Source organism: Schistocerca cancellata, chromosome 5 (assembly GCF_023864275.1).
Source record: "Schistocerca cancellata isolate TAMUIC-IGC-003103 chromosome 5, iqSchCanc2.1, whole genome shotgun sequence".
Taxonomy (NCBI): domain Eukaryota; kingdom Metazoa; phylum Arthropoda; class Insecta; order Orthoptera; family Acrididae; genus Schistocerca; species Schistocerca cancellata.
In genome coordinates, this window is record NC_064630.1 from 241,025,076 (window position 1) to 241,039,916 (window position 14,841).

General features: G+C 45.3%; 1 protein-coding gene across 2 annotated transcripts in view; it reads right to left on the reverse strand.

The window, feature by feature from the left end:
• The window catches only part of LOC126187821 (probable cytochrome P450 301a1, mitochondrial), a 220,556-nt gene that overhangs the window by 30,783 nt on the left and 174,932 nt on the right, over window positions 1-14,841 (reverse strand). For both annotated transcript variants that reach the window (XM_049929115.1, XM_049929113.1), the window contains exon 8: window positions 7,328-7,496. In XM_049929115.1, coding sequence (XP_049785072.1) covers window positions 7,328-7,496 — 169 coding nt within the window. The remainder of the gene's footprint in view (window positions 1-7,327; window positions 7,497-14,841) is intronic.

A 14,841-nucleotide genomic window follows, 5' to 3' on the forward strand; every position in this document is an offset into this window, starting at 1 on the left:
AAGTCATATTCCCCCCCCCCCTCCTCCCTCTGTTCCACTCGCGGATCGCGCGAGGGAAAAACGACTGTCTGAACGCCTCAGTACGAGCTCTTACATCCCTTATCTTTGAATGGTGATCATTGCGCGATTTGAAAGTTGGTGGTAATAATATATGCTCTACATCCTCGGTGAAGATCGGATTTCGGAATTTAGTGAGCAGCCCCTTCTGTTTAGCGGGCCGTCTATCTGCAAGAGTGTCCCACTTCCAACTTCCTATGAGATTTGTAACGCTCTCGCGATGGCTAAATGTAGCAGTCACGAATCTTGCCGCTCTTCTTTTGACCTTCTCAATCTCTTGAATCAGAGCCAAATGGTAAGGGTCCCACAGAGACGAACAGCACTCCAAGACTGGACGAACTAACGCACTGTAAGCGATTTCCTTTATTGAAGGACTGCATCGCTTCAGGATTCTACCAATAAACCGCAATCTAGAGTTCGCCTTACCCATTACTTGTGTAATCTGATCATTCCATTTGAGATCATTTCGAGTACTCACACCCAGATAACTGACGGACGTTACCACATCCAAAGACTGGGGATTTATTTTGTACTCGTACTCGTTATTGGAGTACAAGGGATAGTGCTAAAATTTTAATTATCACTTAGCGAAAATCAAGCTGCTACACTGGTGGGGAAAAAAAACCGCAACAGCAAGATGGAGATGTGCAACACAAACGAAAGTTAGTGAGCGTGTTTCTACAACTGATGGTCTCTATTCAAATTTCGCAGCAGTCGTGTAAGAGTGGCGCTAAATATACGGTGTAACGGTCATGGGCGTTAGTTACCTTTGAGACTGGAAGTCAAGAATTCCTTTAGGGCGGCAAAGACGACATTATCAACACGTCACTGAGTTCGAACGAGGTCATATAACAGGGTTACGAGGAGCTGTATGTTCCTTCTGCGATACTCCAGAAAGACTTGGCAGGAATATAGCCACTGTACATGATTGTTGGTAGCGGCGGTCACAATGAGACCGGGCTCCGGACAACCACGTGGCACAGGCGAGAGGGAGGACCATCGCGTTAGGCGTGGGGCTCAGGCGCATCGTACTGCATCTGCAGCAGCAATTTGAGCAGCAGTTGGCACCACTGTTACAGATCGGTTACTTCAAGGACAGCTCCAAGGCAGACGCCCTGCAGCGTGCATTCCACTGACCCCAAAACCGCCGTTTGCGACTTCTGTGGTGTCAAGCGAGAGCTGACTGGAGGCCAGGATGGAGGTATGTTGTGTTTCCTGATGAAAGCTGCTTCTGTCTGGTGCCAGTGACGGCCTTTTTTTTGTTTTTTTGGTTTGTTCATATTATTTATGGATCATATGTTGAAAACAATAGACTGGCTGGGTGAGATTAAGATATGTGAACACAAAATAAGCAGTCTTGCATATGCGGATGACTTAGTTGTGATGGCAGATTCGATTGAAAGTTTGCAAAGTAATATTTCAGAGCTAGATCAGAAATGTAAGGACTATGGTATGAAGATTAGCATCTCCAAAACAAAAGTAATGTCAGTGGGAAAGAAATATAAACGGATTGAGTGCCAAATAGGAAGAACAAAGTTAGAACAGGTGGACGGTTTCAAGTACTTAGGATGCATATTCTCACAGGATGGCAACATAGTGAAAGAACTGGAAGCGAGGTGTAGCAAAGCTAATGCAGTGAGCGCTCAGCTACGATCTACTCTCTTCTGTAAGAAGGAAGTCAGTACCAAGACTAAGTTATCTGTGCACCGTTCAATCTTTCGACCAACTTTGTTGTATGGGAGCGAAAGCCTGGTGGATTCAGGGGGGCTATGCTCCAGACTGAACGCTGAAAGGCATAATCAGTCTTAAATGATGATGATGATGATGATTTGGTTAGGAGGAGGACAATTGAGGGCCTACAACAAACCTGACTGCGTGCTAGGCACACTGCACCTACACCTGGAATTAGGGTGTGGGGTGCTATTTCATATGACAGCAGGAGTAATCTGGTGGTCATCTCATCCAACCTAACTGCAAATTTGTACGTCGCACAGATGATTCGACCAGTTGTGCTGCAATTCACGAACAGCATTTCAGAAGATGTTTTTCAAGAGGCTGACGATTGCCCACGTGCTGCTGTTGTACACCAGCATGTTCTACAGAGTGTGGACATGTTGCTTTGGCCTGCTCGATCTCTATATCTGTCTCCAGTCGAGCACATGTGGGACTTCATCGAACGAAAACTCCAGCGCTTTCCACAAATAGCAGTAAGTGTACCTATGTTGACTGACCATGTGCAACAGGCATGGAACTCCATCTCAAAGACTGACATTCAACACATCTACAACACAAATCATGCACGTTTGCAAGCTAGCATTCAACATTCCTGAGGTTACAACGGTTATTAACATACCAGCATTGAACACTTAAACTACTGGCCATTAAAATTCCTACGCCAAGAAGAAATTCAGATATATTGTACTAGAATTGACATGCGATTACATTTTAACGCAGTTTGGGTGCATAGATCCTGAGAAATCAGTATCCAGAACAATCACCTCTGGCCATGATAACGGCCTTGATACGCTTGGGCATTGAGTCAAACAGAGCTTGGATGGCGCGTACAGGTACGCCCATGCAGCTTCAACACGATACCACAGTTCATCAAGAGTAGTGACTGGCGTATTGTGACGAGCCAGTTGCTCAGACACCATTGACCAGACGTTTTCAGTTGGTGAGAGATCTGGAGAATGTGCTGGCCAGGGCAGCAGTCGAACATTTTCTGTATCCAGAAAGGACCGTACAGGACCTGCAACATACGGTCGTGCATTATCCTGCTGAAATGTAGGGTTTCGCAAGTATCGAATGAAGGGTAGAGCCACGGGTCGTAAGAAATCTGAATTGTAACGTCCACTGTTCAAAGTGCCGTCAGTGCGAACAAGAGGTGACCGAGACGTGTAACCAATGGCACTCCATACCATCACGCCAGGTGATACTCCAGTATGGCGATGACGAATACACGCTTCCAATGTGCGTTCAGCGCGATGTCGCCAAGCAGGGATGCGACCATCATGATGCTGTAAACAGAACCTGGAATCATCCGAAAAAATGACGTTTTACCATTCGTGCACCCAGGTTCGTAGTTGAGTACACCATCACAGGCGCTCCTGTGTGTGATGCACCGTCAAGGGTAACCGCAGCCATGGTCTCCGAGCTGATAGTCCATGCTACTGTAAACGTCGTCGAACTGTTCGTGCAGATGGTTGTTGTCTTGCAAACGTCCCCATCTGTTGACTCAGGGATCGAGACGTGGATGCACGATCCGTTACAGCCATGCGGATAAGATGCCTGTCATCTCGACTGCTAGTGATATAAAGCCGTTGGGATCCAGCACGGCGTTCCGTATTACCCTCCTGAACCCGCCGACTCCATATTCTGCTAACAGTCATTGAATCTCGACCAACGCGAGCAGCAATGTCGCGATACGATAAACCGCACTAGCGATAGGCTACAATCCGACCTCTGTCCAAGTCGGAAAGGTGATGGTACGCATTTCTCCTCCTTACACGAGGCATCACAACAACGTTTCACCAGGAAACGCCAGTCAACTGCTGTTTGTGTATGAGAAATCGGTTGGAAACTTTCCTCATGTCAGTACGTTGTAGGTTTTGCCACCGGCGCCAACCTTGTGTGAATGCTCTGAAAAGCTAATAATTTGCATATGACAGCATCTTCTTCCTGTCGCTTACATTTCGCGTCTGTAGTACGTCATCTTCGTGGTGTATCAATTTTAATGGCCAGTACTGCACAATGGCTTAAGTCGCACTTACATTAACCTGCGATCTTGCAATGTTAATCACTTGAATATGACAGCTAGGCAAATGTATTACCGAAATTTCATTAATCTGCATTAATTATTTTAGTGTGCTGCGGTTTTTTATCCCGTCCGTGTATTACGAAACTTGTTGATGGTATTAGTTCTCTGCTACACACTGACCCTTCAGTGCAACACATTTTCCCCAACGATGCATGACTTGATAGTGAACTCGGTTATAGAAGTCTGCAGTTTGGCTGTTCAGCAAACGTAGCTCCTCAAAAACCGTCTTCGTCATGGTGAAGATGCAAGCCGTGCAACGCTTTCTTCATCATTAGGAACAGGAGTAACAGGCTATGTGCGATGTCAGAAAAATATAGGTGTGAGAAAAAATTTGATAGTCCAAAGAAACAACATGTTTGACTGCATCTTGCACACAGCGTGTGGGGGTGATGTGGAGTATATCACCCCCTTGGATGGGTGCCTAGGGAGCTTTACCTTGACAGCTCGCCGTAAGCTCGTCAGGAGATTTCGGTGATATGCACAGTTTGCCTCTTACGAGCACAATCCGGACGCATCACACCGCAGTAGTCTCAAAACAAAAGCATCACTGTTCCCGATGACGGTTGGATCCTTGCAATTTTCGGCAGTGGTGAATCCACATGTTTACATGCCCGCATTCCTCCATTATTTGGATTCAGGGTAACGTATCCAACACTCACCCATGGTGATTCAGTGCGAACGAAGTATTCTGGATTTACCTGAGATACGTGCAACATTTACGCTGTTGCCTCGATGCGGGAATATTTTTGAATACCTGTCAGCAGCAGTGTAGAAGCATCACGCGGCGAAGTTGTCGTGTTGAAAATGTCTCACAAGATGAAAACTCATCTATGTCTAAAACCCACTTTTCCCACTATCGCCTCGATTCTGGTGTATCTGTCTTCGTGCACTAAGGCCTACGATTCTCTTGCAGTTCTTGGCTCCACACTGACAGATAGTTCGCCGTTTCTTTCTCCATGTAGACTTGTTTGACCACACTGCAAACATCTACGCCACCTAACTACTGCGCCTTATAATGGGCCGGCCGGTGTGGCCGTGCGGTTCTAAGCGCTTCAGTCTGGAACCGCGTGACTGCTATGGTCGCAGGTTCGAATCCTGCCTCGGGCATGGATGTGTGTGATGTCCTTAGGTTAGTTAGGTTTAAGTAGTTCTAAGTTCTAGGGGACTGATGACCACAGATGTTAAGTCCCATAGTGCTCAGAGCCATTTGAGCCATTTTGAGCCTTATAATGGTACATTGTTGCCGTACCTTTCACGAACTCATCATTGTTCAAATGTGTGTGAAATCTTATGGGACTTAACTGCTGAGGTCATCAGTCCCTAAGCTTACATGCTACTTAACCTAAATTATCCTAAGGACAAACACACACACCCATGCCCGAGGGAGGACTCGAACCTCCGCCGGGACCAGCCGTACAGTCCATGGTTGCAGTGCCTTAGACCGCTCGGCTGAACTCTTCATTGATAGAAGTTTTGTTACCTTGCAAAACGTGGAAAGCAGGTTACCACATGGTACCCCGCGTTATCAACGGAACAGGCCATTTGGTTTCGCTCCTCTAGCCGTGTCCTACGGTACTGTGGCATGGGGAAGTGATAACTGAAAATCATTACTAACTCTGCGATTATTAAGTGATATAGTGACATCATCTGAGTAATGATAGCGCACAGCAAAACAAGAAAGGTAAAAACGAAAGGGGAATCCTCTCTTATGCAAGACATCGTTTTGTAGCTTTCATATTACCTAAATACACTGAGGCGCCAAAGAAACTGGTACACGCATGCGTATTCAAATACAAAGATGTGTGAACAGGCACAATACGGACTGCGGTCGGCAACGCCTCTGTAGGACATCAAGTATCTGGCGAAGTTGTTAGATCGCTTGATGATGCTACATTGGCAGGTTATCATGATTTAAGTGAGTTTGAACGTTGTGTTATAGTCGGCGCACGAGCGAGGCGACTCGGCATCTCTGAGGTAGCGATGAAGTGGAGATTTTCCTGTACGAGCATTTCACGAGTGTACCGTGAATATCAGGAATCCGGTAAAACATCAGATCTCCGGCATGCCTACTGCCGGAAAAAGATCCTGCAAGAACGGGACCAACGAAGACTGAAGAGAATCGTTCAACGTGACAGAAGCCCAACCCTTCCGCATATTGCTGCAGATTTCAATGCTGGGCAATCAACAAGTGTCAGTGTGCGAATCATTCAACAAAATATCATAGATTTGTGCTGTCGGAGCCGAAAGCCCACTCCTGTACCCTTGATGACTGCACGACACGAATCTTTACGCCTCGCATTGGCCCTTCAACACCGACATTGGACTGTTGATGGCTGGACACATGTTGCCTGGTCGCAAGAGTCTCGTTTCAAATTGTATTGAGCGGGTGGACGTGTGCGGATGTAGAGACAACCTCATGATTTCATGGATCTTGCATGTCAGCAGAGCACTGCTCAAGCTGATGGAGGCTCTGTAATAGTGTGAGGCGTGTGCATTTGGAGCGATATGGGACCCCTTATACGCCTACATACAACTCTGACAAGTGGTACGTACGTAAGCATCCTGTGTGATCACTTGCATCCATTCATGTCCATTGCTCATTCCGACGAAATTGGACGATTTCAGCAGGACAAAGCGACAATCCACACGTCCATAATTGCTACACAGTGGCTCCAGGAACACTCTTTTGGGTTTAAACAACCCCGAGACACGAACATTATTGAGCATATGTGGGATGCCTTGGAACGTGCTGTTCAGAAGAGATCACCTCCTCGTACTCTTACGGATTTATGGACAGGCATGCAGGCTTCATGGTGTCAATTCCCTCCAGCACTACTTCAGACATTAGTCGAGTTCATTCCAGTTCGTGTTGCGGCGTGCACGCGGGAGCCCTACACCGTATTAGGCAAGTGTACCAGTATCAAATGGTTCAAATGGCTCTGAGCACTATGGGACTTAACATCTTAGGTCATCAGTCCCCTAGAACTTAGAACTACTTAAACCTAACTAACCTAAGGACATCACACACATCCATGCCCGAGACAGGATTCGAACCTGCGACTGTAGCAGTCCCGCGGTTCCGGACTGCAGCGCCTAGAACCGCATGCCCACCGCTGCCGGCGTACCAGTATCTTTGGCTCTTCAGTGTATTAGCACCTATGTGCTATCTTCAGTGGGTTATTTATTTATTTTCTTTCCTGCATGATGCTATTGGTTATGCATATTGGGAGTTTCATATCTACTATAAATTTGACAGGGTGCCATGGTGTTTTTGACGTGTATGTTGTTATTATTATAATAATAATTATTATTATTGTTATTGTTATTATTTAAAAACTTTTGTAGCTGTAATTTCTTGCAGTCACACACGCGTTTGATAAAATTTATCACCAAAGCACAAGGAAATTTCAAACGCCCAGACGGGGGTGCACAGGTAGTGATGTCAGACTGTACCGTGTCGATGCCGGCTCCCATCATGTCCAGGGCCATCACGATGGCGATGCGCGGGTCGTCGTTGGAGAGCAGCAACCTCTCCAGCACGCTGAGTTCTCCAGCTGACACTTGTTCTGCTCCTCGCTTCTTCATTCGGTCCATCGCCTCGTTGATGTGTTTCATTGCCACGCTGCACATGAAGACACAGGCTCTAAATTGGTGCCCACACACACTGACAAAGCCCGTACTTCGATGCCCACAATACAGCACGGCTAACTATGAGATGGTGCATGATAATAATAATGAGCGTATGGCATTGGTGGCTGGGAGACCCCTCGAGGGGCGGTTCGGCCGCCGCTCCACAAGTTCATTAACGCCACTACGGCGACTTGCGAGTGAATGAGGATGACATGATGATGAAAGACACACAACGCCCAGTCATCTCGAGGCAGAAAAAATCCCTGACCCCTCCGGGAATCGAAGCGAGAACGCTACCGCAAGACCACGAGCCGCGGACAGATGGTGCAAAATACACAACAACACAGGATGTATTTGCCCAGCACGGAGAAAAACAGTTTGTAAGTCAACGCCCACCAAACGACGACACAAACTGTAAGATGACACCCATTACACAATGACAAAAGCTGTAAGTTGGCACCCAGGACACAATGACACAGGCTGTAGCTTAACTTTTACTACACAACAACACAGCCTGTAAGTTGATTCCCACTGCACAATAACACAGGCTTTAATCTGACACCTTCTTCGCAGCAACATTGTCGTTACACAACAACACAGGCTGTAAGTTGACATCCACTACACAATGAAACAGGCTCTAGGCCAACTACACAGGGACACAGACTGCAACCTCATAGCCACAAGACACCAACACACGTTGTATGTTAACACTCACTACAGAATGACAAATGGTGCAAGTTGACTCTCACCACATAATGACGCAGATAGTAAGCTGACACTAGACAATGTCAGGCTAAAAGTTAACAACCATCATTCAACAACACAGACTGCATGTTAGCACTCACTACACAACAACACAGGTTGTAAGCTTACATACACTGCACTGCGACACAGGTCTTAAGCTGACACCCACTATGCACTGACACAGATCAAAACTGGACACCTGCTACACAACATCATAGGTTGCAAGTCGACACTCACTACACAACAACACAAGCTGTAAGCTGACACTCACCATACTGTCATACGTTTTGCGTCGGCACTCATTACACCATGACACAGATGCTAGATGATGCCCACTACAAACTGACATAGACTGTAAGCCGACTTCGACTACAAAGTGACACAGGTCGTAAGTTGGCGTCTGCTAAATGACGACACAGGATGCAAGATGATGCCTACAGCCCACTGACACAAGCTGTAAGCTAATGCCTACCACACGACTTATGTCTTCAAGTAACGCATTCTACACATCAACACAAGCTATTAGTTCACACCCACTACACAACGAAACCATTTGTAAGTGGTGCCCATTATACAACAGAACAGAACACCACACAGGGACACAGGCAGTAGGTCAGTGTTCACTACACAATTCCACAGCTGTAAGTTGACGACCTGTATATAGTGACACAGCCTGTAAGTTGACATCCACTACAGAACAAGATAGAACACACATTGTAAGCCGACTCCCACTACACATTGACACTGTCTGTAAGCTGCACAGGACGTGGGCTGTAATCTGACACCCCTCTCACAGTGACACAGAGTGGAAATTGATAGCCATTGCACCACAACGCAGCCTGTCAGTTGATTCCTACCACAAAGTGACACAGGCTGTAAGCTGACGGCTTCTAGACAGCAAAAAAGGCTATAAACCGGCGTCCACTACACTACAACACTGGGTGTAAATTGGAGGCCCCTTCACAGCTCCAGATGTAAATTAACATCATTCACACAACGGCACTGTTTGTAGTTTGCACCCACTACACAACGACACAAACCATAAGCTGGTGCCCACTACACAGTAAAATGGAAATGCCGTGTGGCTAGGGCCTCCCGTCGGGTAGACCGTTCGCCTGGTGCAATTCTTACAAGTTGACGCCACTTCGTCGACTTGCGTGTCGACGAGGATGAAATGATATTGATGAGGACAACACAACACCCAGTCCCTGAGCGGAGAAAATCTCCGACCCAGCCAGTGACAGAGACTGTATGTTGATACCCATTACACAACAACAAAGCTGGCACCTACTACACAGTGACACAGGCTGTAAGCTGACACTCACTACAGAATAACACAGGCTCTAAGATGACACACACCATGCAGCGACAGTAGGTGTACGCTGAAGCCCACTACACAACGACACAGGCTGGAAGTTCATTCCCACTACAGAACGACACAGGCTGTAGGCTATCACTCACTGCACAGCGACACAGGCCATAACCTGATACCCAATACATACCAAGACAGGCTGTAAACCGATGGCTATTACACGACAACACTGGTTGAAAATTAGTGCCCACAACATAGCGACAGACACTGTAGGTTGACACTCACTACACAAAAACAGATGTTGTAAATTTATGACCATTACGCAACAACACTGTCTCTAAGCTGACTCCCCCTGCATAATTACACAAGATGAAAACTGTGGCCATCTACAAAGTGCCATAGGTCGTAGATTTGATGCAGCAAGGTTACATACACAATGTGTATATCCCATATCTCACCAACATTTCACAAAAATTGGCCAATATTGTTAAACAGCGTCAAATAACAATACCTTTACAACCAACAAGAAGCTGCATCAAAGACATCCCAATAACTTTAAAAACAATAATGACAAATTCAACAAATCTCATACTTACACAGTTGCTTTCAATGAGCCATATGCACAACAAATAGCTCAAAAGGCCTTGACTTACACACATAAAGCATTCAGATATGAGAAAAATCATCAATAGCCACACATATCAAAGATAAGGGTCACTGCTTGAAGAATGTAAATGAAGGCCACAAAGTGCTGTTCCCTTTAAATTAGGGTCACAAAATGGATATTTATGAATAACTTGAGATTTATATCCGTAGAAAGAAAGAGGGCCAAAGCATCCTGAATGAGCATTCTCAAATCAAATCAAGCAATTTTTTAAAAATAGCGACACCTTGTGTGATAGATTTGATAAATATAGAATTATCGTGAAGTCTCAGTTCATTCCTAAGAAATAATGGATATATTTACATAACACGTAGCTATAATACATTTCTGTAATACTGTGGGCCTATTGTTTTTTTTCTTTTTTTCAATTTAATCAAGAAGAAGGAGGACGACAGAGAACGTTTGGGTGTTGTTAGTGGGCAACTGCGTGGTTTATCTTATCTGGAGGTGCAACAGCGGTTCATTCGGAAATTTCACAAATCAGCATCCACAAGAGTGTACACAAAATGAATTCTGGTTTGCTCTCCAACAGTGGAAGTAATGCGTCGAAATGGAAGGAGACCATGTTAATGTGCATTGAAAATGTATGCATAGATAAAGAACTAACATATACGGGCATTATGAAAAAGTATCCATTATTTCTCAGAAATTTAAAGAGACATTATGACCACTCCATCACATATGTTTATCATGAATCTAACAATTTCTCCACACACATTACAAATCTTACGAAACAGGCCATAACTATAGAATTCTGTAAATATCAAACGATGCCTAACCATTCTGTAACACGTATATTTTGACGCCCATAATTTTAGTCATAAAACCTATAACGTAGACGATATATAAAGGGCCTTTTTCGTGTACCTGTAGTTTCACATTATTTACTTAATTATATTTCATTTTCATTACGTTATTATTTGTGACAGTGGAAACTGTGCAACAGTCAGAAAAGTTCTACTTGGTCGTGCTGGAAAATAATGCCTCCGAATATTTTATGCGAAAATTCTTAATGATTTTTAAATAAAATAAACATTAACATTTTACATCTTTATTCTTCATGTGTACATACTTATGTTTCAACATAGTCACGCTGGCGATGAAAACATTTATCCCAAAAGAGATCAGTTGGTTGATACTGTCACTGTAGAATTGTGGCCATTGTTGATGAAGCCACAACCTCAATTCTGCTTGGATCGATTCATCGCTATCAAACTAAAGTCCTCTAAGGCATTCTTTAAGTTTTGGAAATAGCTGAAAATCGGATGGCGCCAAGTCTTGACTGTATGGGATGATCGATGACAAGGAGGCCAAGTCGTCGGATTATTGCAGGTTTCGCACCGCTCGTGCGTGGTCTGGCATTCTCATGCTGAAGAAGAGGGTGATCCAAATGTGGAAGGTTGAAAACTTAATTATAGCATGCTGTTTCTCACGAACCGACATAGTTCGTTACACACCGCCGTATTACACGCTACAATTCGGAGCCCTTTGAGGCAGAAGATTCAACTTGCGTCAGCAAAGTGGGAAAGGAACCGAGTAATATATAATACCTCAACCGATATTGAAACAGAATAAAAAATTCGGAGACACTTCTCCTCAGCACGCCCTCGTAATTATTGTCCATCGGGGCCTTTTTTTATGTACCGGTAAACAGCTTCACAATTTTCATTTTCATTATCCTATCACATAGAAATTCATAACAAATGATTGGTGCAAGAGTCAGAAGTAATTTCGTCAGGTCCTGATATTATTAAATACATATGAAAAATGCTTCGTGTCCCTGAACTACAGTAATTCAAGACATGTACATAGGCCTTCATTCCTTCATCACTCGCCTGCTTGAAATGATTCTCTTATGCAAACTGCCTAGTTTTAAAATTCTTCGGCGAAAAATGTAACTACTTTGCTTCTTCGACGAAAAATATACACTCCTGAAAATGGAAAAAAGAACACATTGACACCGGTGTGTCAGACCCACCATACTTGCTCCGGACACTGCGAGAGGGCTGTACAAGCAATGATCACACGCACGGCACAGCGGACACACCAGGAACCGCGGTGTTGGCCGTCGAATGGCGCTAGCTGCGCAGCATTTGTGCACCGCCGCCGTCAGTGTCAGCCAGTTTGCCGTGGCATACGGAGCTCCATCGCAGTCTTTAACACTGGTAGCATGCCGCGACAGCGTGGACGTGAACCGTATGTGCAGTTGACGGACTTTGAGCGAGGGCGTATAGTGAGCATGCGGGAGGCCGGGTGGACGTACCGCCGAATTGCTCAACACGTGGGGCGTGAGGTCTCCACAGTACATCGATGTTGTCGCCAGTGGTCGGCGGAAGGTGCACGTGCCCGTCGACCTGGGACCGGACCGCAGCGACGCACGGATGCACGCCAAGACCGTAGGATCCTACGCAGTGCCGTAGGGGACCGCACCGCCACTTCCCAGCAAATTAGGGACACTGTTGCTCCTGGGGTATCGGCGAGGACCATTCGCAACCGTCTCCATGAAGCTGGGCTATGGTCCCGCACACCGTTAGGCCGTCTTCCGCTCACGCCCCAACATCGTGCAGCCCGCCTCCAGAGGTGTCGCGACAGGCGTGAATGGAGGGACGAATGGAGACGTGTCGTCTTCAGCGATGAGAGTCGCTTCTGCCTTGGTGCCAATGATGGTCGTATGCGTGTTTGGCGCCGTGCAGGTGAGCGCCACAATCAGGACTGCATACGACCGAGGCACACAGGGCAACACCCGGCATCATGGTGTGGGGAGCGATCTCCTACACTGGCCGTACACCACTGGTGATCGTCGAGGGGACACTGAATAGTGCACGGTACATCCAAACCGTCATCGAACCAATCGTTCTACCATTCCTAGACCGGCAAGGGAACGTGCTGTTCCAACAGGACAATGCACATCCGCATGTATCCCGTGCCACCCAACGTGCTCTAGAAGGTGTAAGTCAACTACCCTGGCCAGCAAGATCTCCGGATCTGTCCCCCATTGAGCATGTTTGGGACTGGATGAAGCGTCGTCTCACGCGGTCTGCACGTCCAGCACGAACGCTGGTCCAAGTGAGGCGCCAGGTGGAAATTGCATGGCAAGCCGTTCCACAGGACTACATCCAGCATCTCTACGATCGTCTCCATGGGAGAATAGCAGCCTGCATTGCTGCGAAAGGTGGATATACACTGTACTAGTGCCGACATTGTGCATGCTCTGTTGCCTGTGTCTATGTGCCTGTGGTTCTGTCAGTGTGATCATGTGATGTATCTGACCCCAGGAATGTGTCAATAAAGTTTCCCCTTCCTGGGACAATGAATTCACGGTGTTCTTATTTCAATTTCCAGGAGTGTAACTTATTCGCTGTATAACGACACTGTGTGACTGACGTAAAATGGGAAAGCAATTGCGATTTTCTGCGGCAGAATGGGGCTCAAATACTGCTTCACTTGCACTGTAAGTACTCTTAATATCTTTAAAACACCTGCTGTATTACGGCTTTAAGTTCCGTGGTCAATTCTCTTAATTACCAATAGTGGAAACCACAACATAAGTTCTTGCTCGCCTCAGATACTGCTGCACAAAATCATCAACGCTTTCGACTAACAACGACCATATAGAAAACGCCTTCCACCTGATGATGATGATTGTCCATCTAAACGCTTAGCGGGCAAAATAAATCATCGTGACTGACGCAGAATCATATGTTTTCTTTTCTTTAAGCGTCAGTAGCAGCAGCAAAACCATAGTCCACAATGGTGTAGTGACAGTGATGACTAATGTCGATTATGACAAGATGATGATAATGAGATGTAAATTCTCTTTTTTTGAGAATGCAGTGGTCATATTCTAAGCCCAAACATCGTGAAGCTCCTGAAGGAAAAGAAGCTTCTCTCAAAGTAGCTGCACAGCTTGCGTTTTTGGTCGAGTTCTTGAAAACAAATGATGCACGTGAATTATCAGTATTTTGCGTATTTATTGACCGAATTTGTATATTTAAAATGTTTTCATAATCTACTCATTAAAAGGTATAAACTTACATTAAAAGTTTAACACAATAAGTCAATTATTACAGTCGAAAATTTGTCTTGAGTCAGTGCAACCGACAGAGCACTAATAGCCGGATTTTATTGGTCCAGTGTTTGAGAATGAGAGCACTTAGCGATTTTCAAAAAACTATACCCATAATTTCTGAACCTCTAGGAAACTCTTCCTCGCTGATTACCTACACAAAATGACGAAAAGGAAAAACTTTATCGCTTACTACATTTTCTCTGTTCATGTAGTAAAATTTCAGCATCACACATGACGTTTTAATTTATTACTTCTTTACTGCCAACTCTGTTCGCAACACACTTTGCAGACAGTATCTACATATACCACTTTATGTACCTCATAGCTTACCCCAGTTTTTCTAAGACACATACTTAAGGAGATACGACGCCATAAATATTGAGATGCGTGAAAAATTTGCTTTTGCTTAAAATAGAGATCCAATTACTCAAACAGTAGTTATCCAATGTTTGAGAATAAGAAAAGTTAGCGAATTCTAATAAATTTTAAGCATAATTTCAAGCCTTCACGATCCCATGGCGTTCTGAGTCAGGGCACTGACACATCTG